Source organism: Symphalangus syndactylus, chromosome 3, assembly GCF_028878055.3.
Source record: "Symphalangus syndactylus isolate Jambi chromosome 3, NHGRI_mSymSyn1-v2.1_pri, whole genome shotgun sequence".
NCBI lineage: Eukaryota > Metazoa > Chordata > Mammalia > Primates > Hylobatidae > Symphalangus > Symphalangus syndactylus.
Window position 1 is genome coordinate 78,566,450 of NC_072425.2, and position 22,348 is coordinate 78,588,797.

Below are 22,348 nucleotides of genomic sequence, written 5' to 3' on the forward strand. Positions count from 1 at the left end.
TGGAAAAACTGTTCCTTACAAGCAAGCTGGAGTGAGGGCAATTGGGACACAGGATTTTCCAGCTGCCACACCTGAAGACCTTATGTCCTGGAATGAGTTGGTGTAGGAAGGAAACCCCAGACTTCTTAGCTGTTTGTGCGTGGACAGAGCTTCTGTCCCACAAAACTGGGGATAAGAAATGCTGGCACCCAATCTTGGGGTAGTGCAGTATCTCTGGAATAGGACCTGGGTAGAGAGGAAGCCTTTGGCTTCTTGGCTATATCCATATAGAGTGGAGCTTCCATCATACTGAGCTAGGGATGGGGAGGTGCAGGGAGAGGGTCTTGGCTTAAATGCCTCAAACTCTCACTGTTATTACTGATTAATAAATGTTTCTTCATTTGATGTATTTCCTTAAGACATTTTTCTAAAGACTTTCAATAGTTGTTTTTTAAAATAGTAATTTTTACTAGTTATGCCTGTTTCGTATGAGAGCGGGTTTAGAGAGCTCCTTATGTGGCCAGATCGGAAATGCCAGAGTACCAGGTTTTTTTATTTCAATTTTACCTCCTGTTTAAAAATCGATTTGCTTTGTAGGAAGCATGAAACAGAGCTCCTGAAGTAACTAGAGAAAAGGTGATTGGAAGACCAACCCTCCTTCAAGGTCAGAATTTAGAAATGTTCTTTTATGCCAAAGATGTTTCTCAAATTTACTGTTTGGATATTAAGGCTAATCCAAAGTGGTGTCTACAGTATTCTGAGAGAGAAAAGTTGAAGGGCTTTCAGCTTCTGTTAAAACATTTCATGAAAGGTTGATATTTTAATTTTATATCAAGTTAATTCCAAAAAATGTGTTTAGTACACACATACACACACACCCCAAATATACCTGTAAATAAAAATAAAATGTTCTTGATCATTGTCTTGGAATACTACTCCACTCTTTCCATTTCCATAAACTATAAAGAATTTACTGAAAATCCAGATCATTCTTATTAGATTAAGTAATCAAGTAATCTAACTATGACATATGCCCCAGCCACTGGAGGACAATTTTCCATTTACTTACCATATAATGTCTATCCTTAAGAAAATTTTGGGTTATAAAATAACATTCAAATTGCACTTAGCAAATGTGGATTGGGAATGCTTTAGAAATCAGCACTTGTGCTCCTGAAGGAGTGGTTACTCCTGATGTTGGCTTTCAGATATAAAAAGGGCTCTGTATTTGCACCAGAGCTATGAGATTTGTTAGCACAGAGATCTTCAGGACTAACAAAAGACATATGCAAGACCTTCTGAAAATTTAAATGACTTCTAGATATGAATCCTCAAAATTCTTTTGAAAGTCACACAATTTTATAGTGATTAAAGCCTGTTTTGCTGCTAAAAATATGTGTAACAGCCCAGAGACACTTAAAAACACAATTACATTTTAGCTCTGATGACTCAATATTGTAAGAGGTTTCATAAAAGTATTATAAGTATATTGAATAAGTCAGTACAGAGTACTTAATACTAAAATCAGTCCCTTTTTCCTTTTCTTTCTTTTTTTTTTTTTTTTCCCCAAGACGGAGTCTCACTCTGTCGCCCAGGAGGGAGTGCAGTGGTGCGATCTTGACTCACTGCAACCTCTGCCTCTCAGGTTCAAGCAATTCTCCTGCCTCAGCCTCCTGAGTAGCTGGGATGCCCGGCTAATTTTTGTATTTTTAGTAAAGATAAGGTTTCACCATGTTGGCCAGGCTGGTCTTGAATTCCTGACCTCGTGATCCACCTGCCTTGGCCTCCCAAAGTGCTGGGATTACAGGCATGAGCCACCATGCCCAGCCCTTTTCTTTTGAAGACATGATTGTACCTGAGCAGAAGCTGTGTGATACCCCACTACACTCCTCTAAGAAGAGTCAAACATCATAGAGCAAAGTGTTTGAGTGATCCTGTTAATGACTGTCAATATTTAGTTAAATATTATTTTCCCCTTCTAGTTAGTATGCTTATTTTATAAGAAAAGACATTTCTAGAAAGGCCTTTTGAATCATTTAAAGTCATTGTCACAAGGGACAATGGGTAAGAGGGTTGCTCAAGTCTAGGAGTTCAAGTCCAGCCTGGGCAACAGAGAGGCTTGAATAGCAATAAGTTGTCTCTAAAAATTAAAAAAAAATAACAATGATGCTTTAACTGATGTTAAAATTAGAACAGCACAAGGACAGTTTTGAAAACCAAATTATTTCGAGAGGATTAGCACTGAACAGATGCTAGGGGTAACCCAGAGATCTTCTAAGTAAGAAACCCAGAGAGGACTGATAGCCTTAAGTTTTCAAAAACAGTCATATCCCTTCTAAATTCAATAGAGGAATTTGGTACAGAAATTATTCCATTTCAAATAATTCAATCTTATCCTTTCTTTATAATATCAAATGCCAGAAGCATTCTTCGTATTATTTAAGTTTCATGTACTTTCCTTGTAACCTGCTCCTTGGTCACACTTACCATTGGAGCAGAACGGCCCATCATATGCTGAGAAGGCACAGTCACAGGTGACCCCTCTGCGTTTCTCTCTGCATCTCCCTCCATTGTGACACAAGTGTCCATAGGTGCTGCAGTGTCCTGCACACCCTGGCTCCACTCCTGGCGTCACTGTGGCTCTTTCTTCCAGATCCAGGGCCACCCCGTTCAACTGCAGAGACCGAATGCATCCTAGAAAGCCTCTCTGTCTGGTGGCCGTTCCACCTACAACGGAAACACTGCAAATAGAAATGTGTTCCTTGGTATTTTATTCAGGATTTTATGTCCATGTCAAACTCAGGCCTTATGGAAAGTGGCAATAATCACAATGTGTCAAAAAATTGTGTGAACATACACAATTTTGAAAATATAACTGTTATGAGATATGAAGCTTTAAATGACATTGAATAAAACACTTATTTACATAACTTTCAAACATGGTGAGTCTGGCAAATAGTCCTTCTAAAAACATTTCCTTAACTTCAGGTAAGAAAGAATTTCACTTTAGTTCCTTTACAAAGAACAAAATACATAATATAAACCACATCAAACACTATTTTACTTTATGAATAAGAATGTGCATTCATCAAACATTATTTTAATTTCTTTATGAATAAGAATGTGCATTATAATGGTTAGGTATGAAGTTTCAAATTTTTCACAATAATAAAAATATATATGGATAAATTTCTTACTTGGATGGACTCTAAAAATAAAGTGTGAAAGGAAATGGAGAAGCAAAGGAGGGGAAGTTGGAAGGGGTGACACCATACCCCAGGATCTCCTCCTCTCAGAGGATACAGTGCTAAACAGTAATTGAATACTGCATGCATGCATATTTTGTCATGTCAAACTTGAATGCTGAAGAACGCATTTAGAGAGGTTTACGACACTTGTGTAGTGACAAACACTATTATGAAGGCAGCAATTCTCAATGTTAGGAGCATGGAAATTACCTAGAGTTTCTGGAAAATGCAGAGATTTTAGCCTCTTCCCAGAGATTCCAATTCGTAGGCCTAAGGTGGGGGCCTCAAATCTGAACTGTCAATCAGCTTTGTGGGTGATTCTGAAGCCAGTGATTCATCCACCACAATGAATGCTGATTCTAGGTGAATTTTATGCTAATTGTGTTTCTAGGGATTCCCTTAAATCATCTCCAAGATTACAAGTGAGAAAATCAAGTTCTTGGTCTGACCCCTCCGTGTATTCCTCCTTTCCAGTAGTTTGATGGTTTCATGTCCTTTGAAAAAGCCTTACTGCACCTTAATAGAAGAGCTAACTATGCTTGAAGCTAGGTTTTAGGAAGTCATGGTATAACACCCCGTCCACTTCCACATACGTACATGGGTTCACGTGTAGCCTTTAGTACCTGGAAGTTGTATCTACCCTCCCCTGCAAATTAGGTTGGATGATAATTTGTGATTTAGTCCAGTTCTAATTAGATTGCATCCTTATTCACTTTAAAACGCATAAGAAATGAACAAGTGAGAGCTTTAATCTGTGTAGCTCCTAAGTTAGAATAGTTTCAAAAGCAATATAGCAAAATATATTTTTCCCAAGGGGAAAAATAAGCAACAGTGATAAAACAGTAAGTAAGCAAACTAAAGGAAAGACTTCCAGAGCTATCACCTTTAAATAAATTGAGTGCAAGAACAGATGAGCCAGACCGGGTAATAAACAAGGAGCCTGTGATGAGAGAGCCCCAGAAGTGAGAACAGCAGCGAGGAAAACAGGGAGTGGGCTCCTGGAAGCCTGGCCCCGGGGATGTGCGCAGAGCTGCTTCCACTCAGCGGGTATCCTGCGATCTGGTTTTGAATGGACCCTGGAGGACTTCTGTCCCAAACAAGCTCTCTTAACTCCACTGAGAAGTGAAACTGAAGAAATGGATAAAAATGTCTAATGATCACACTAATAGTGTTGATAAAATAAAGCTGTCACATATGCCAATCCTCTGCAATATGAATCGTTCAAGTTTGGGGGTTGGCTATCCTGGGATCCCTCTCGTTAGCTGGTTACTCCACCTCTCTGAGGCTTGGCTATCTCATCTGTAAATAGATGACAATACCTAAACATTGATACCTAAACACTGAGATACTGCAGGGCCCGGTGGCTCGCGCCTGTAATCCCAGCACTTTGGGAGGCTGAGATGGGTGGATCACGAGGTCAAGAGATCGTGACCATCCCTGGCCAACATGGTGAAACCCCGTCTCTACTAAAAATACAAAAATCAGCCAGGCGTGGTGGCACCTGTGCCTGTAATCCCAGCTACTCAGGAGGCTGAGGCAGGAGAATCACTTGAACCCGGCAGGTGGAGGTTTCAGTGGGCTGAGATTGCGCCACTGCACTCTAGCCTGGGCAACACAGTGAGACTCTGTCTGAAAACAAAAACAGAAACAAACAAAAAAAGAAATGTCAAGTAAGAAGCACAAAGCAAGCTCCTGGAACCTACCAGGTTATCAGCAAACAGTACCAACAGCAGTAGTTGTTGTTGGCAACTGTTGCTCTCAGTACGTTACAGTTCTTATTTTATTTTGGTCCCTCTCTGGACTCACACTAAATTCAGTTATAAACCACCAGCACTCACCAATGAAGAGCTGGCTGTTGAGCTGTAAACGAACGTGCCCATCGGCAGGGGCAGGCTGCATCTTCCGAGGAAGCTGATCAACTTGAAGAGATGCTCCTTTAACATTTCTCTCTGCCCTCACGTGGTGCCACTGACTGTCATTAAAGGGAGTGGGTGACTGCACCGTGACCTCACGAGGTCCATTCCCCACATCAAAGGAAAAGGTCACTTCTGTGGGAGCTAGAAATATCAGATATGAATGTTGCTCAAGCAAATTCACAGAAAACTGAGTCTTGTGCAGACACAGGAAAACATGAAGGCATGCTCAGGATGGAAGGAGACAATGACGATGATACAGAAAAACGTGACTGTGAGTTGAGGAAGGGGCAGGGGGGCAGAACAAATCTGTATCCTGGAGGAAAACATAAAACAGAACGGATTTTAACATATTTATCTTCAGAGTTCACAATTCAACCTTGGTAAGTCCTAAATAGTAGAGATGGGTACCCATAGCTGGAATACCCATAGCTATGTACCCATAGCTAGAATACCAAATAGTATTTGTTTTTGAGGTTTCAGTAATTTTATTTACAAATGGCTCAAAGTCTCATCTAATTCTATAAACACTGAATGTAAATTTTGACAGTCATAAATTAAGCTTTGGGTACATGAAAAACAGTATGTCTGGTCAAATATTTTTGGAATTCAGTAAACAACGTGATGAGTTTGAGTTTGGTTTAAAGCTCTGGCTCTGCTGTCCTGTACTCTAGGGAAGGCATGACATTTTCATGGATTATTACATGCTTCATTGTTTTATTTTCTCTTAAAAATGATTACTGGCTGGGCGTGGCAGTTCACGCCTGTAATCCCAGCACTTTGGGAACCCGAGGCAGGCGGATCACGTGAGGCCAGGTGTTGAAGATCAGCCTGGTCAACATGGCAAAACCCCATCTCTACCAAAAATACAAAAATTAGCTGGGCATGGTGGTGCGCGCCTATAGTCCCAGCTACTCAGGAGACTGAGGCAGAATTGCTTGAACCCAGGAGGCTGACGTTGCAGTGAGCCAAGATAGTGCCACTGCACTCCAGCGTGGGTGACACAGCAAAATCCTGTCTCTCTCTCTCTCTCAAAAAAAAAAAAATTACCTAAAATCATAGAAGTTTAGTGTTTTATAATGAAATAGAATCACAAAGTAAGAATGAAATACTAACATTTTGTTGAGTTAAAGCTTTTATTGCTAAATAATGGGTACCCTGTGACTTATCCAGAGTGAACGGCTTACCCCGCAGCTCAATCCTGATGAAGTCTGTGATCCCCAGGTTCTCCATAAACACCCCGGAGGAAACTGTGGTCTTAAAAAAGAAACACACGTCAGCAGTGAGTTCTCCGTGGAAAGCAGGGAAATGAAGGTATGAAGTCTCAGTGTTGAAGGAAGCTGAATTCCAAAATGACTCTGTTTACAATAGAGAAAACGACAAAAGGAAAAAAGTCATGAAACAAAAATAACAGTTACATTTGATACTTACAGGATTATGACTGCTAAATACATTAATAGAATCTATATGAGCCTTTGCTGGGGGTTCTGAGCATCCATGTCATATACTGATGACATCAAGAGCTAAGTGGTGATTATGTTGAGGATTAGAATTCTGTGTTCAGAGAAGGCCAAACAAAAGCAAAGCAAAAGCAATGAGACCAGTTAGGAGATCGCGCAGCAACACAATAGGGACAGGGTCATGTTCAGAATCACCTCAAAGGTACGACCAACAGAACTTACTGAAGAACTCGGTAAGATGTGAGAGGAAGGGTGGAGTCTGAGGTGACTTTGGGGTTTTTGGTCCAACTGGGAGGGAAAATAATTCTGAAGAAGCAGGTTTGAGCAGCAGCTCAGTTTGGGACATGTTTCATTTGAGGTATCTATTAGGCATCCAAGTGGGGATTTGAAGGAGGTAGTTGGATAAATGACTCCAGAAGCCAGAACACAGACTCTTGCTTTCTTTCTTACACACACACACACACACACACACACACACACACACACACACACACTGTCTTAATTCCTTTCGTGGCAAGAACAACCAAGAAGAAGAAGAAGAAGCTTATTTGTTCCCTTCTGTCCAAAACCCCTCCCAGAACTGCACATCACATGTATTCCTCAGGCCTCTTTAGTGTCCTTCATTCTGGTACAATGTGTCAGTCTTTTTTTGTGTGTTCTTTTGACTATCTGGTATTTTTCAGTTGACTTGCAGAATGTTCCTGAACTTGGATTTGTCTGACATACTCATGATTGGATTCATGTGGTGCATTTTTGTCAGAAATACTGCAGGAGGGCCACTGTGTTCTCCTCAGTGTGTCGCAGCAGTAGGCAGCAATGCTGATCAGCCCATCACTGGTCCTGTTAGTTTCAACTGCCTTGTAAAGTGGCATTTGTCGAGTTTCTCCAACATGAAGTTATTATTTTTCTCTTTGTAATTCATGTATTTTTGACACTTTAAGGTTACAGAAACACAACTTTACCCAGTTTAAAATTTTTTCATCCAATGGTTTTACAATATATTGATGGCTCCTGCTTGAATTTTTATTCTGATGGCTGCCAATGGTGATTTTCTAAGCTCTGTCATTCCTTCCACATTAATTGGTTGACATGCCTCCATTAGAAATAGCTTTTCTTGGCTAGGCGCGGTGGCTCACACCGATAACCCCAGCACTTTGGGAGGCCAAGGCGGGTAGATCACGAGGCCAGGAGATCCAGACCATCCTGGCTAACACCGTGAAACCCCGTATCTACTAAAAATACAAAAAATTTGCGGTGGGTGTCTGTAGTCCCAGCTACTCGGGAGGCTGAGGCAGGAGAATGGCGTGAACCCGGAAGAGCTTGCAGTGAGCTGAGATCGTGCCACTGCACTCCAGCCTGCGCAACAGAGCAACACTCCATCTCAAAAACAAACAAACAAAAAAACAAAACAATAGCTTTTCTCTTGATCTTTTACTAATTTATTTGTGTATCCATTTGTTTATTCACCTCACTCTTGTATTTGTATTCTATTCAATGGTTTATACTCTATAACTTATTTTGATGCTTAAGTTGTCTCAAATGTGGCAGCTCCTTTAAGCTGACACCCATGCCTTTTTCAGCTTTTTTTCCACCTTTTGTCATAACAAAATGATCCAGGCTCATCTTAAATTTTCTCTGCCACATTTCTGGAATCAGCTATTTCTTCAAGGAGTCGTGGTTTCTTTTTTAGCAGAGAATGATAGAAAATGGTGTTTAGAAGCCCAGATCTGCAGGCTATTTACTAGGCTGTCATTGCTTCTAGCCCTCTCAGTAGTCAGCTAGGAAATATGTGTATTTGTATTGCACACATACACACACACACACACACACATACACACACACACAGTCTCTCTCTTCTATGTGTATTCTATAGTTATTATGTATATTAAAATCCATGAGTTCATGTGGATACCTCCGTTTTTAACCCAGCACCACAGGGTTCATTAAGTCTTCCTCCTTCCCACATGTATAACTCTTTCCTCAGTGAGAAGGTCACTCCTACTCTCCTCACTGTATTTACGTATTTGCTCATTCCCCAGTGTGGAACCAAGCTTCTAACCCAGTGGTCATTCCTTGACCCTATCCCTGCAGATCCCCTAGTCCCAGCTGCCCCAAAAGAAGGGAAAATAATCAATACATGTTATGTTAAAGAAAATAGAGATGAAGATAAGGAAAGGAAAAGAGAAAGGAAGAGGAAGCTGCAAGTTTTACAGAAGGGAATATTTTATTTTTCTTTCTTCATTAATTAATTAATTTATTTATTTTAGAGATGAGGTCTCACTTTGTCACCCAGGTTGGAGTGCGGTGGCATGATCATAGTTCACTGCCACCTCACATTCCTGGGCTCAAGAGATCATCTAACCTAAGCCTTCCTAGTTGCTGGGACTACAGGCCACCATGGCCAGCTAATTTTTAGTTTTTTTTGTAAGAGACGGGGTCTCACCATCTTGTCTGGGCTTGTCTTGAACTCCTAGGCTCAAGCAATCCTCCCATCTCAGTCTCCCAAAAAGAGAAGGGAATATTTCAAATATCACACTTGCTCTTTTCCATACTTTCAGAAGTCTTGCTGAAGGTAGGATATAAACTGAAGGTGAATGACATATCCTGAAGAGTCTCACAAATACAGCCGCATTTGGAGAGAAATGAAGGGCTGAGGTAAATTTTCAGAGAGCAAATAATCTAGAAAATGTTTTTTAGAAGTACAGAGTACCTACAAACCAGTGTTTAATGTCAGAGTATCAATAGGCAGGGGAAAAAGCTACAAATTTCCAGGGGTTATTACTGAACTGTGGGAGGCATCTGAAGCCTGCAGATATGCCCTCCATGCTTCAGTGTGATGCCTGGCACAGGACATTTAATAATTCTTGAAGATAAAACAGCACAGAGAATGGCCAGTAAATCAGATACAATTCAACAGATCCCTCCCTTGAGCTCTTAGATTATGGGAAAAAATATTGATAGGATGACCAACTCTAGTCCTGCTATTACAGCTCAGAAAGGACAAGAAGTATGTATCTGACTGTGAAGAGATGAATGTCGAGAAGAATTCAACTCCATTCCATATAAATGAATTAAATGTCTGGACAGACCTGCCAGACAGACCTGTAGTGTAGACTTACACTACAAGTATAGACAATGTTGTAAAAAGCACGGAAACAGTGCAAATATACTAACAAAGAAAGAAGACAGGAAAGAAAGAAAAAAAGAAAGAAAGAAAGAGAGAGGGAGGGAGTGGGGAAGGAAGGAAGGAAGGAAGGAAGGAAGGAAAGGAAGGAAGAAGTATAAAAGCCAGACTGAATGGGAGGAAGGGAGGGAGGGAAAGAGGAAGGGAGGGAGGGAGGAAGGAAGGAGCCATCTGAATGGGAGGGAGGAAGGAAATTAAGAGAGAACACAAGGAAAGAAAAATTTCATAAGAGTTTCACACTATGGGAATAATATAAAAACCAATTCAGTAAAATAAGAGCTAAAATATGAGATAATTTAAACAAAAAAGATGATTTTTGAGGAAAAAAAATCAAAGACCCAAACAAAATCACAGAGGTAACAGATAAATCGGAAATATCTAGAAATGGAGAACACAGCTGATAACAAATTACTGACATTGGGAAAAGCTTAGAATAATCATATTGAATGCATAGGAGAAGGACAAAGAGATTAAAGCCATTGGAAGATACAGAAAAAATGTATGGGGGTCAAAGGAAACAACAGTCCCAGATGCAGAGAATCCAACAAATGAAACAAAGTATTCAAAGCATAATAAAAACCATTTTTTCTTAAAAGAGAACAGAATATTTCCGTCAAAATAAGCATATTTCATTTTAGAAAAAATTAACAGAATAATTAACGCTAAGGCATATTCTGGATAAGTTTTTGAAATTGAAGGATAACATGTGTCAAGAGCTGTGAAGAGTCTGAGATTTCACCCTACTTGCAAGCTAACAATTTAGCTTGCCACAGATTAATGGATGCTGACAGAAAACACAAAATTTCCGGGTCAGAGTTAAAGAACTTTATTGCTCATAGCACAGCATGCAGCATGAGTATCAGGATAATTGCACTGGTTCCCCTTATCTCCAAATTTCACAGGGCGACACGATCCATAGGCCCAGGTGGATGCTACACACACAGTGGGTAGGTCTGCATCTCAGATGAGGAGCCCCCAGACAAGGTCCGGGACTCCTTCATCAAGCAGGAGACAAGCCAGTCTCCCTCCCCTCTGGGGAGTGACTATGCATTGATAGTGATGTTGTGTTCTCTTTGAACTACTTAGCTGCCTACACGACTGGGTACAGAAACTGCTTGGTATTAGGGGATGGAGACACCACGCCATCTGGCACACTCGGCAGGAATGTACAGAGATGCTCAGGTTCCCTGTTGAACCACCTCTCTCAGAAGTAGCCTCCACACATTGAGGTAGAACAGGAAATAAAAATACATTTAGTCTCAGACTTCTCCACGGCAATGTATGATGCTAGTGGATAAGAAACACTATTACAATTTTTCTCAGGGAAAGAAGATTTTTACTAGCTTAGTTGTGGTTCCCGTGCTAGGCAGTAGGTAGATCCTCACAGGCGTAAAAGAACCCTGGGCCTATAGCGCCACTGAGGTGGGGGAGGACTTGACCATGGAAGCCACCCATGAATGAAAATGCTGCAGGAAAGAGATTAATACACACTCAGTGCCATGTAATGTAAAACAGTATGTACAGAGGTCAGAAAATAGAGAGTGTGATCCAATAATTTCCTACCACTATAGTTGTCTGAAGAGTATAAGGGCAATGAATAAACATCCCTTAGCATTCAGAAAATACTTCATCTCATGATTGTTCTCGAAGAAATACAATACATTGATAATAAATCCAGCCAAGCAAGTAATAAGTTAAAACAAAGATGATTCATTTTCTATAAACTAATGCTTCAGTAAGGAAACACAGACCTTCAGCACTGACTGTGCCTTTACGGTATGTGTGTTTTCCCGGTCCTAGTACTGCCACTATTTTCTTTCAGGCAAGAATTAGGGCATTTGTCTACTCCTTTATAACCAAAAAGTTATTGAAAAGAAAGCTTTTTCCTGCCACTACTTACTGTCTCCGCGGCAGAGCAGTGGCCCCAGTGTATAAGCTGCTTCAGAATGTGGTCGGCCTGTGTCTGTCATCACAATCTGAGTGACTGGCAGGTGCTCCTTTTGGGAAAGGACTATTGTGTCACTAGTCCTAAAGAACAACAACCAAAACCACTAAAATTATTCTGATTAACATACAGGCAAAATTAACTCTGATCTCTTATCTCAATTTGAAACCAACATCATAGAGCTTAACAGAATACTTAACATTTTCAGTATTTTGAGAGCACAGAGACTACTATGAATCTAAATCAGGGATGGGTAAACATTTTGTGTAAAGGACCATACAGTAAGCTATCTTAGCTCAGCAGGCCATGCAGCTTCTCACAGCAACTACTCAACTCTGCCACCAAAGTGTGAAAGCAGCCACAGACACAGATAGGCATGGCTGGGTTGCAATAAAAATTTATGGACATGAAATCTGAATTTCATACAAGTTTTATATGCCATGAAATATTCTTCTTTTTATTTTTCAACCTTTTAAAAATGTAAAGAAAACATTCTTAGCTCACTGTCATGCAAAAATAGACCAGTGGTCTGGATTTCGCCCAAAGCAAGAGGTTATCAATTCCTGACCCGTTTGCCAATTCCTGATCTAAATGATTACAAAGAAAGGGGAAAGATCAAGAAGGTAACTTCCCTTCTAAAATTGTCTTAGAATAATACCTAAATGATTATTCATTACAAATAAAAATAGTAACACTGGATTTAGATATTCATTTTGCAGAATATTAATTTATCATTATTTTTTAAAGTCGTTTTATGATTACTGGGTATTTCTTTCCTTGTTAACTTTGTAAATGGAAAATGAATCCCACAGATTCAAAACCAAATACATACTATACCCTTATAAGTAATACATAGACAAATGAGTGTGAAAGTGGTCTGTCAAACGCTGCTCCCAGTAGTTCAGGCAACAAACACAGGCCGGGCACAGCGGCTCATGCCTGTAATTCCAACACTTTAGGAGACTGGGGTGGGCAGATTGCTTGAGCTCTGGAGTTCGAAACCAGCCTGGGCAACATAGTGAGGCCCCGTCTCTACAAAAAATACAAAAATTAGCTGGGTGTGATGGTGCACACCTGTAGTCCCAGCTACATGGGAGGCTGAGGTGGCAGGATCCCTTGAGCCTGGGAGGTAGAGGCTGCAGTGAGCCATGTTTGCACCACTGCACTCCAGCCTGGGTGACAAAGTGGGACCCTGTCTCAAAAAATACAAAAAAAAATAAAATGACAAAAAAACACTTAGCGCTCACCTTTTGTCGAACAGACATTGTCCTGGGAATTGAGGACACAGAGTAAAAAAGACAGTCTCTGCCTTCTGAAAGCACACAGCCTATTGAATACCATGAGTATTAATTATGTGACTGGGAAAATAAATGCACACATCTGGGTCCAATACAGAGACCTGGAGGATCCCCTAGGGGAGCCTGGGGTCCTGGTCTTAGCTATGCCACTAATTTTGTCTCTGGCCAAAATAAAGGCATTTGTCTACTCTGCTGCAAAAGTATTTTATTATATATGTGTATATAACTGTATATGTAACAAATATTTAGCCAATAATAAATATTGCATATATGCATATATAATAAAATGCTTGTATTTATATACTTTTGGTTATATTTCATTACATATATGTCTCAACTGCATGTATATTCTGATTTACAGACAAAATACTCTTAGTCCAGTTATGGTTAGAAACTCTCCAGTATCTAGTAAATACTGTATTTTTTAAATTGCCCTGTTCTCAAACCTTCTTTTGTATGCATTTGTGGCAAAAGATTACAGTAATTGATATTTCATCACTGCAATACTTTTGTATTTTCAAAATAAGGCTTTCTGAATTAAAAAATTAAATTCGCATGTCAGAGTTGTACATATACTGGGGGCACATGTGCTATTTTGATACTAGAATACAATGCAGAATGATCAAATCAGGGTAACTGGGATATCCATCACTTTGAGCATTTATCCTCTGTGGTGGGAACATTACAATTCTCTTCTAGCTATTTTGAAATATCCAATAAATTACTGTTAACTATAATTTCTCTAGTTCTATCAAATACTAGAATTTCTTTTACTTAACTCGACTTTTGTCGAGTTAATCAACTTCTTTTATAAAAGACTTTAGGTATCAAAGTTTCAAATTGGAAAAGATAAAACTAAAACAAAATGGCTATATTATTTAAGATTATTCCCTGGGCCGGGCGTGGTGGCTCACGCTTGTAATCCCAGCACTTTGGGAGGCCGAGGCGGGTGGATCACGAGGTCAGGAGATCGAGACCACGGTGAAACCCCGTCTCTACTAAAAATACAAAAAATTAGCCGGGCGTGGTGGCGGGCGCCTGTAGTCCCAGCTACTCGGAGAGGCTGAGGCAGGAGAATGGCGTGAACCCGGGAGGCGGAGCTTGCAGTGAGCCGAGATTGTGCCACTGCACTCCAGCCTGGGCGACAGAGCCAGACTCCATCTCAAAAAAAAAAAAAGATTATTCCCTGAAAAAATACACTTAATGATAAAGAAAGCTTATTTCTAAAATTCAGACTAAAACCCCATTGCTTTACCTAGTTAAGATTCTGTTATTCATTTTTATGCAAAGAACAGAATATGGATTATCTAAAGGCATCACCATTCAGCTTTAGAGTGGACTGATGGTAGACAAGCTAGAAATAGGTCTCCTGCTGAATGAGGTAGGTCTAGGAAATTTTTTATTAATGTGGTAGCCATTAAAAATTACCATTTGAACTTCTGTGATCATCATTTTAGCAAGATAGTCTAGTAGAGAAAATGCAATTTAATTATTTATGGAGGATGCCTGAATTTTAAAAGATCTATTTCATGTGAGCTGCAAGTTTCATTCCATTTTTAATACCGACTGTGCAAAATACTGAGAATGTGTAAATGAAATCCACAGTGCATTTCAGTTTAATTAGGGCAGATACTATAATAAAGTCTTGTTTTTTCAGTTGTTTTGGAAAGTTTGGTGTTTTCATTCTGAGCATAAAGATAGCCAGTGTTTTTCACCAGTTCCTTATTGTTACAGGCAGATTCCCAACCTTTGGAGATCAAAACAGAATACTCGGATTTGTCATAGTTACCAGACTTCCTCAAAACTTCCTAATTAATAGGGACATCTCATTTTTCTTTTCTCCCTATTATTTTCTAAAGCTTATACTATAGTCTACACTTGGAAATAGTGCATTCATAGGTACCATAATCTCTTGCAGCAGTATTAAAAATTCAGTAAGAGAACTTTCAAAGACTTTTTGCTTTTTATATTTTATTAAAAATTTTATTTATTAGAAATTCCTACGGTTCTGGAAATTGTACTTTCCTAGGAAGTGTGAAAACTTCTAAACACTACTACTTATTATTTGCCAGGGAACTTTATTTAAGGCAAAGTGGAGCCATAAGTTTGGGAGGTTGCAAAGAAAGCTAAAAGGGAGAAATGCTGAGTCAACTTTTAACTTTTTTTTTCTTTCTTTGAGACAGAGTCTCACTCTTGTCACCCAGGCTTGAGTGCAACAGTACGATCTCTGCTCACTGCAACCTCCACCCCCAGGATTCCAGCGATTCTCCTGCCTCAGCCTCCTGAGTAGCTGGGATTACAGGCGTGTGCCACTACACTCAGCTAATTTTTGTATTTTTAGTATAGACGGGGTTTCACCATGTTGGTCAGGCTGGTCTCGAACTCCTGACCTCATGATCTGCCCACCTTGGCCTCCCAAAGTGCTGGGATAACAGGTGTGAGCCACCGCACCAAGCCCAACAGTTAATGATTATTTTGGGGGAGTAGGTCAGCAATAATAAAATCATTATGATCTACATCTAACCCACTTAAAAAATTTCTAGATTCTCAGTTTCTGTTTAATTGCCTATCTTCTGGCCAATTCAACCTGCATTAATTACTATAGCAATACAGTATGTCTTGACAGCTAACAGAACTAGTTTCTTCACTATTTTTCATCTTAAAAATTATCTTGCTTATCCTTTCATCCTTAATTTCCATATGAATTTTAAAACCAGATTGCTGCGATCCACACGAGTAAAAACACTTGGTATTTTTTGGAATTTTGTTAAAATTACAGACTAATTTGAGGAGAATGTCAACTTTAAAAGAGGGTATCTCAACAGCAGCATTACTGATATTTTGGGCTAATTCTTTTTGTTATGGGGGGGGCTGTCCTGTGCACTGTAGGATGCTTAGCAGCACCCTGATTTCTAATTAATAGACACTAATAAACAACCTTCCTCTCTGTGTGATGACAAAAATGTCTTCAGACAATGCCAAATGTCCCAAGAGTCGAAATCACCCCTGATTGAGAACTACTGCTTTAAGATACTGAGTCATACTATCCACGACAGTAGTGAGTCAATCCATTTATTTGATTGTCCTTAATTCTCTTGAATAAGTTTTGTAATTTTTTCCATAAAAGTACTGCAGTTATTCCACAGAACTTTACATTTTTGTTAATATTGCAAATGAAATTTGCTAGGTGTGTAATGGTAATTATTTTACGATTTTATAGAAATTCAAGTAATTCCTCAAAACTGACTGACCATAAATTCAGCAAACTTACTGAACTCTCATTTTTCCTGATATTTCCTTATATTATTTTGGATTTTCTATGTAGGCAATCATATTATCTACAATATCTGCCAGGTTTGTTTCTTTTCCAAACTTTTTATCACTGACATCTATTTTATTTCCTCTTGTGTCTTTAACTGACACATGCATGAGCTTTTAAAAATTATATATTCACTGTTGATTACAGTTAAGAATATAGTTTCCATCATGACAATTCCATAAAATTTAAGATTCCATTCATTTACAAAATTTTTTATACTTATTCAACAATAATGTATACTATATTCTATAAAGAAATAATTTTTCCTTACTAAACGATATATGGCTGCTATATCAAGTTTGTTAATTATAATATTAAAATATTCTTACCTGCTTCACTTACTCATTCCCAAAAATGTTATGTTAATTATTCCACTGTTTTGGGTGTCAATTTGCCTTTGCACATTTGTTACTTCTATATATATATACACACACATATATATACACACACATACTTTTTTTTTTTTTTTTTTGAGACATAGTCTTGGTCTGTCACCCAGGCTGGAGTGCAGTGGTGTGATCTTGGCTCACTGTAAGCTCCGCCTTCTGGGTTCATGCCATTCTCCTGCCTCAGCCTCCCAAGTAGCTGGGACTACAGGTGCCCACCACCATGCCTGGCTAATATTTTTTGTATTTTTAGTGGAGATGGGGTTTCACCTGTTAGCCAGGATGGTCTCGATCTTCTGATCTCGTGATCTGCCCACCTCGGCCTCCCAAAGTGCTGGGATTACAGGCGTGAGCCACGATGCCCTGCCACTTCTTTATATATTTTAAACAACCTGATGATACACACAAGTGTAGTGAGATGTTTCTTTTATCTCAGCATTAGAGTTCAAGTTTATCCCTAACAATGCTTTTCATCTTTGTCTGATATAATACAGTTATATCTGCTTTCTTTTGATTTGTATTTACTTGGTAAATATTTTCTATTCTTTTAGTTTCAACTTCACCAAGTGCTTATATTTTATCTTTTGTAAACAAGCTATAGCTTCTTTAAAAATCCAATATGATAAAATCTAATGTCTGGTTTTTAAATGAATAGAGTTTACTCGCATTTATTATGATATTTGTACACTTGTATGCATTTAAACCATCTTATTTTATGCTTTTTATTTGCGGTTACTTTTAAAGACTCTAAGATAATCACACAAAAGTCCTATTTAAATTCTTAAGTAAAATAATATTACAGTTACATGTGTCATCATTATATTAGCAAAACAACTTGTGGATTTTTGCAGACAGTTGAATTATATGTTATATGTATATTTTAGAGAATATATTGGTCTATTTGAACATAGACCACTATACATTTATACACATATATTGACTTGCAGCATAGTTCAATATTTTAAATCATTAGAGTGCCTTTTAAATAATTTGTTTTTATAATAAATCTTTGGCATGTTATAGTTATTTGATAGAATATTCTTACTGTGCCTGAGGAACTGTCTGATCATAAACTTTTTTTTAAGTAATATGCTTTAGACGAGTTGCTGATTACAGGGACAACTCATGGAAAAATGGAGATGGTTTACATGAACAATACTACTGGGCCCCACTAACGGACATATGCCTGAAGAGACTTAAAATAGCTTCCACTTTACTTTCATTCCCAAATACTATTTTTATTATAAACTTTCCACCAGGAAAACCTTACTAGGCACCTCAGTAATAGAAAATAAGTAATAAAGACTAAGCTTTATGTTCTTATGTCTACACCCTAATCTAAATTATTACAATTATAAATCTTTTCATTTCATGAGACTGGTAAATTCCATTTTTATAAACTGAAAAATCAATTTTATTTGAAAAATTAAAATAGAAATTATAATTTCCCGCCCCCCCACCCCCATACACACCCCCACATTTACAAAACGTAGTCTACAAGAGTTGGGATAGGATTTCAGAATGTTTATGGTCTTACTGTTGGATAGACCAGTCTACTGGAAGCTGCAAAGTAAATAAAATAAGGTTAAAAAGCAAATGACTCCACAATGCTCCCTTCTGAATGAAGGAGGGGAGTTAATTTTTAAAACCTGCTTCTCTCCTAAATTTTTTCCCAAATGAAAGCCCAGGGCTTCTGTCACACCAGTGCAGCCCTTGATGGTGCTGAAGTGACATCGCTAAGGGTGTCAGAGGACCTGCACCCACCTCAGTTCCTCCCATCCCCCTCCTCAAACTCAGTTCATGGGAGGGTCACTCGATACAGGTGGCTCCAAGTGATATGTTCCTCTGGTTACTGCCCCAAGCATATGTGAAGTCTACAATAAAGTATGCACTTAATACTAACAGAAGGTTCTGTAACAAAAAAACAGTTGACCAGCCTGGCCAATAGTGAAACCCCGTCTCTACCAAAAATGCAAAAATTAGCCGGGCGTGGCACTCGGCTGTAATCCCAGCTACTCGGGAGGCTGAGGCAGGAGAATCTCTTGAATCCGGGAGGCGCAGGTTGCAGTGAGCCGAGATCGCACCACTGCACTCCAGGTTGGGGGACAGAGAGAGACTCTGTCTCAAAACAAAAACAAAACAAAATGGTTAACATTCTTCAAACTAAGTTATAAAGCCACTAGCATATATGCCATTCTGGCTTTCTTGCAATAACCTGCCAATGCTCTCCTCTCTGACCTGTAGAGGACAGGGGTGGGGACAGACCAATGAGCTGGAGGTCTTCTGAACAGCCAGGAGCTGGAGGGCTGGAGCCCTCACAGGCAGGAGCCCCTTGTGGAACGGAGGAAATGAAAACCTCTAGGATTGTTTAAAGATGTCTGTCAAAAGATTTGAAGGTCGCTGTTTGTCTCATTAGAGCCCAAAGCTAACACACATCATCACATTATCATACCAGACACTTTAAAATGTACATCATACAAAATATTGGACAGAATCATTTTAACTGATGGGAAATTACTTCAGACCTGAAACTTACTGGTGGCCAGATTTGAAACTATGGATCAGATCTGTTCCTATTACTCACTGCACTAAAACTGCATTCATTTTTAAGTAAGAGAACGTTGTATTAAGATTGCACATCAACGCTGGGCGCGGTGGCTCACGCTTGTAATCCCAGCACTTTGGGAGGCCGAGGCGGGCGGATCACGAGGTCAGGAGATCGAGACCACGGTGAAACCCCGTCTCTACTGAAAAATACAAAAACTTAGCCGGGCATGGTGGTGGGCGCCTGTAGTCCCAGCTACTCGGAGAGGCTGAGGCAGGAGAATGGCGTGAACCCGGGAGGCGGAGCTTGCAGTGAGCCGAGACTGCGCCACTGCACTCCAGCCTGGGCGACAGAGCGAGACTCCGTCTCAAAAAAAAAACAAAAACAAAAACAAAACAAAACAAAAAAAACAACAAAAAGATTGCGCATCAAAATATTCAAAAAGAGTGTCTCATAAATCTGTATGATCATTTTGTAATTTTGAACTTGAGGAAGATTAAAAATAAATGTATAGTATGTATTCTTTTTTTTTTTTTTTTGGGACGGAGTCTCGCTCTGTCGCCCAGGCTGGAGTGCAGTGGCGCAATCTCGGCTCACTGCAAGCTCCGCCTCCCGGGTTCACGCCATTCTCCTGCCTCAGCCTCTCCGAGTAGCTGGGACTACAGGCGCCCGCCACCACACCCGGCTAATTTTTTGTATTTTTAGTAGAGACAGGGTTTCACCGTGGTCTCGATCTCCTGACCTCGTGATCCGCCCACCTTGGCCTCCCAAAGTGCTGGGATTACAAGCGTGAGCCACCGCGCCCGGCCAAATGTATAGTATGTATTCTATAGAAAGCTCCAGTAGATTCAAGTGAGTTTTCCCAATATCACAATATTTTTTAAAGTGATGCAAAGTAGACTTTTTATGCCAAATAAATAAGTGGACTACCATGCAGGCCAAACAATCAACTCAATTTTTAGGAATCAAATTACTGCTTAGATTAGCTATTTTACGTCCAAATCAATTATACTGACACCTGGATTGACCATTAAGTTTTTAATTTATTTATTATTATTTTTTTTTTTTTGAGGTGGAGTCTTGCTCTGTCGCCCAGGCTAGAGTGCAGTGGCGTGATCTCGGCTCACTGCAGCCTCTACCTCCTGGGTTAAGCAATTCTCCTGTCTCACCCTCCCGAGTAGCTGGGACTACAGGCACACACCCCCACACCTGGCTAATTTTTGTATTTTCAGTGGAGACGGGGTTTTGCCACATTGGCCAGGCTGGTCTCAACCTTCTGACCTCAGGTGATCCACCTGCCTTGGCCTGCCAAAGTGCTGTGATTACAGGCGTGAGCCACAGTGCCTGGCCTAAGTTTTTTTTTAAAGCACGCAGTCTACATCATCTAGTTGTTTCATGACAATGCTTTTTAAGTTGCTGACATGAACCCAAAGATTGAAAACATTTACATATTACAAACTAAAAAAAAAGAAAACCAAGATGCATTTCAACAATAACCTCAAAAAGAACTTCTGAAAAAGAGGCACTGCAATCTACATGAGAAAATTGTTTCCGCTCAAAGGAAAGCTTACAATATAATTTGCAAATTCCTGTAATTCTGTTAGTTGTTTGGAAGTGTGGTCTACAGAACAGTTGGTGCTTGAAGCTTTGCTATTGCACTAAAGAAGATTTCAATGAGTGTGGGAAATTGTTGCTTCTACAAAATAAACACAGTCCTTTTATGTAGGACCTCTCAGAGTTTATTGTGTTAATATTAATGTTAATTTCTAAAAGAATGATAGAATATGCAGCATTATATCCCAAATCAATTTAAGACAAAGATTTGGAGGAATTTGCTTTTTGAATTGCCACATGAATAATTAACTAAACTTCCCAGAGAATGATATTTGACTTCCAGTGAGTGGAAAACTTACCAGCTGTTTCTATTTTAGGAAAAATAAAAAACACATTATATAATATTCACAATGAACTAGTAAATCTTTGGTCATAAAATTTAGTCCTTAGATTAACTGATCATATTTCATCAAAACTTGTATTTCAGCTTGCTTCAACATACTTTAATCTAGTTACCTTATTGTACCAGCTTGTCTGACATTTAATTAACTATGCATAATTAAAGAATAAAAACCACATTTTTGTGCAGGGAAATCATGTGGAAATCACCATTCATTCCGGCCAGCATCACAGTTGCAGTAATACTGAGAATCAATGCAGTTCCCCTCTAATCCACAAGTACACTTTTGAGCATCAGGCAGAGAACCTCCCCAGTAAGTGTGTGTTTCATTGGTTCTTCCAACCCACCAGCTCAGTGGGGTTCCATCTGAAAGACAAGTATAAGAAAGATGACATCTACTTTGTCCCTCACTACCACCCTCCCCATATAGCTCCCTTTACTCCCAGGTGTAAAGTATATGTGTGAGAGGCAGAGAGAGAGAAAATGAGACTATACTTAAACCCTTGTATTTTACCTCTGAAACGTTTCTTTAAGCATTCTAACCAATGTTTTTCCCCCAATATTTCAATATCTAGGCTTAAATGATTCCCATCTATTTCTCTTCTATTAGAAATCAGTCAGTTGCATGTGATATATACTTTCTATAGAAATAACATTCAAAAAACATTCACCATTAAAATAAATACCAGAGTAATTTGCACACTAAAGATAAAATCTATTTGAAATTATGAAATGTTCATTGAGAAAGCTTAATATTATACAAAGACATGGATTTATCTCATCCCATCTTTTTGCTAACTACCTGTATATTACACATTTGGAAAGATATGGTACTCTCTGTCAGTACTTATGAATTTTTGGAGGTATTTGTTTTTATCCCATTGGATGTCCTGACTCTTTATTTGGAGGTTAAGGAATGACATTGATAGGCTTTTCTCATCTCTGAGGTCAGAGATTTCTTATGCGAAGAAAAAAAGTGCCCTGGGTCGACTACAGCTCTGACGAGTGCACCTCCTTCTCAGCACTGACAATGATTAAATGATAGAGTCAGACACTAACTTAGATCTATAGAACTGTGTATTAGGACAAGGGATGCTGCCAGGGGTTGGGAGTGAAG

General features: G+C 39.2%; 1 protein-coding gene and 1 long non-coding RNA gene across 2 annotated transcripts in view; one reads left to right on the forward strand and one right to left on the reverse strand.

The window, feature by feature from the left end:
* Positions 1-22,348, reverse strand: part of LOC129479353 (contactin-associated protein-like 3) — a 258,898-nt gene that overhangs the window by 26,781 nt on the left and 209,769 nt on the right. The window contains 5 exon segments of the mRNA XM_055272355.2: positions 2,467-2,706; positions 5,066-5,284; positions 6,328-6,498; positions 11,685-11,812; positions 21,441-21,597. Of these exon segments, the coding sequence (XP_055128330.1) occupies positions 2,467-2,706; positions 5,066-5,284; positions 6,328-6,498; positions 11,685-11,812; positions 21,441-21,597 (915 nt within the window).
* Positions 6,714-21,460, forward strand: LOC129479357 (uncharacterized). The gene is made up of 3 exons (XR_010120236.1): positions 6,714-6,802; positions 9,159-9,255; positions 21,421-21,460. It is a non-coding gene; the product is annotated as an uncharacterized lncRNA (long non-coding RNA).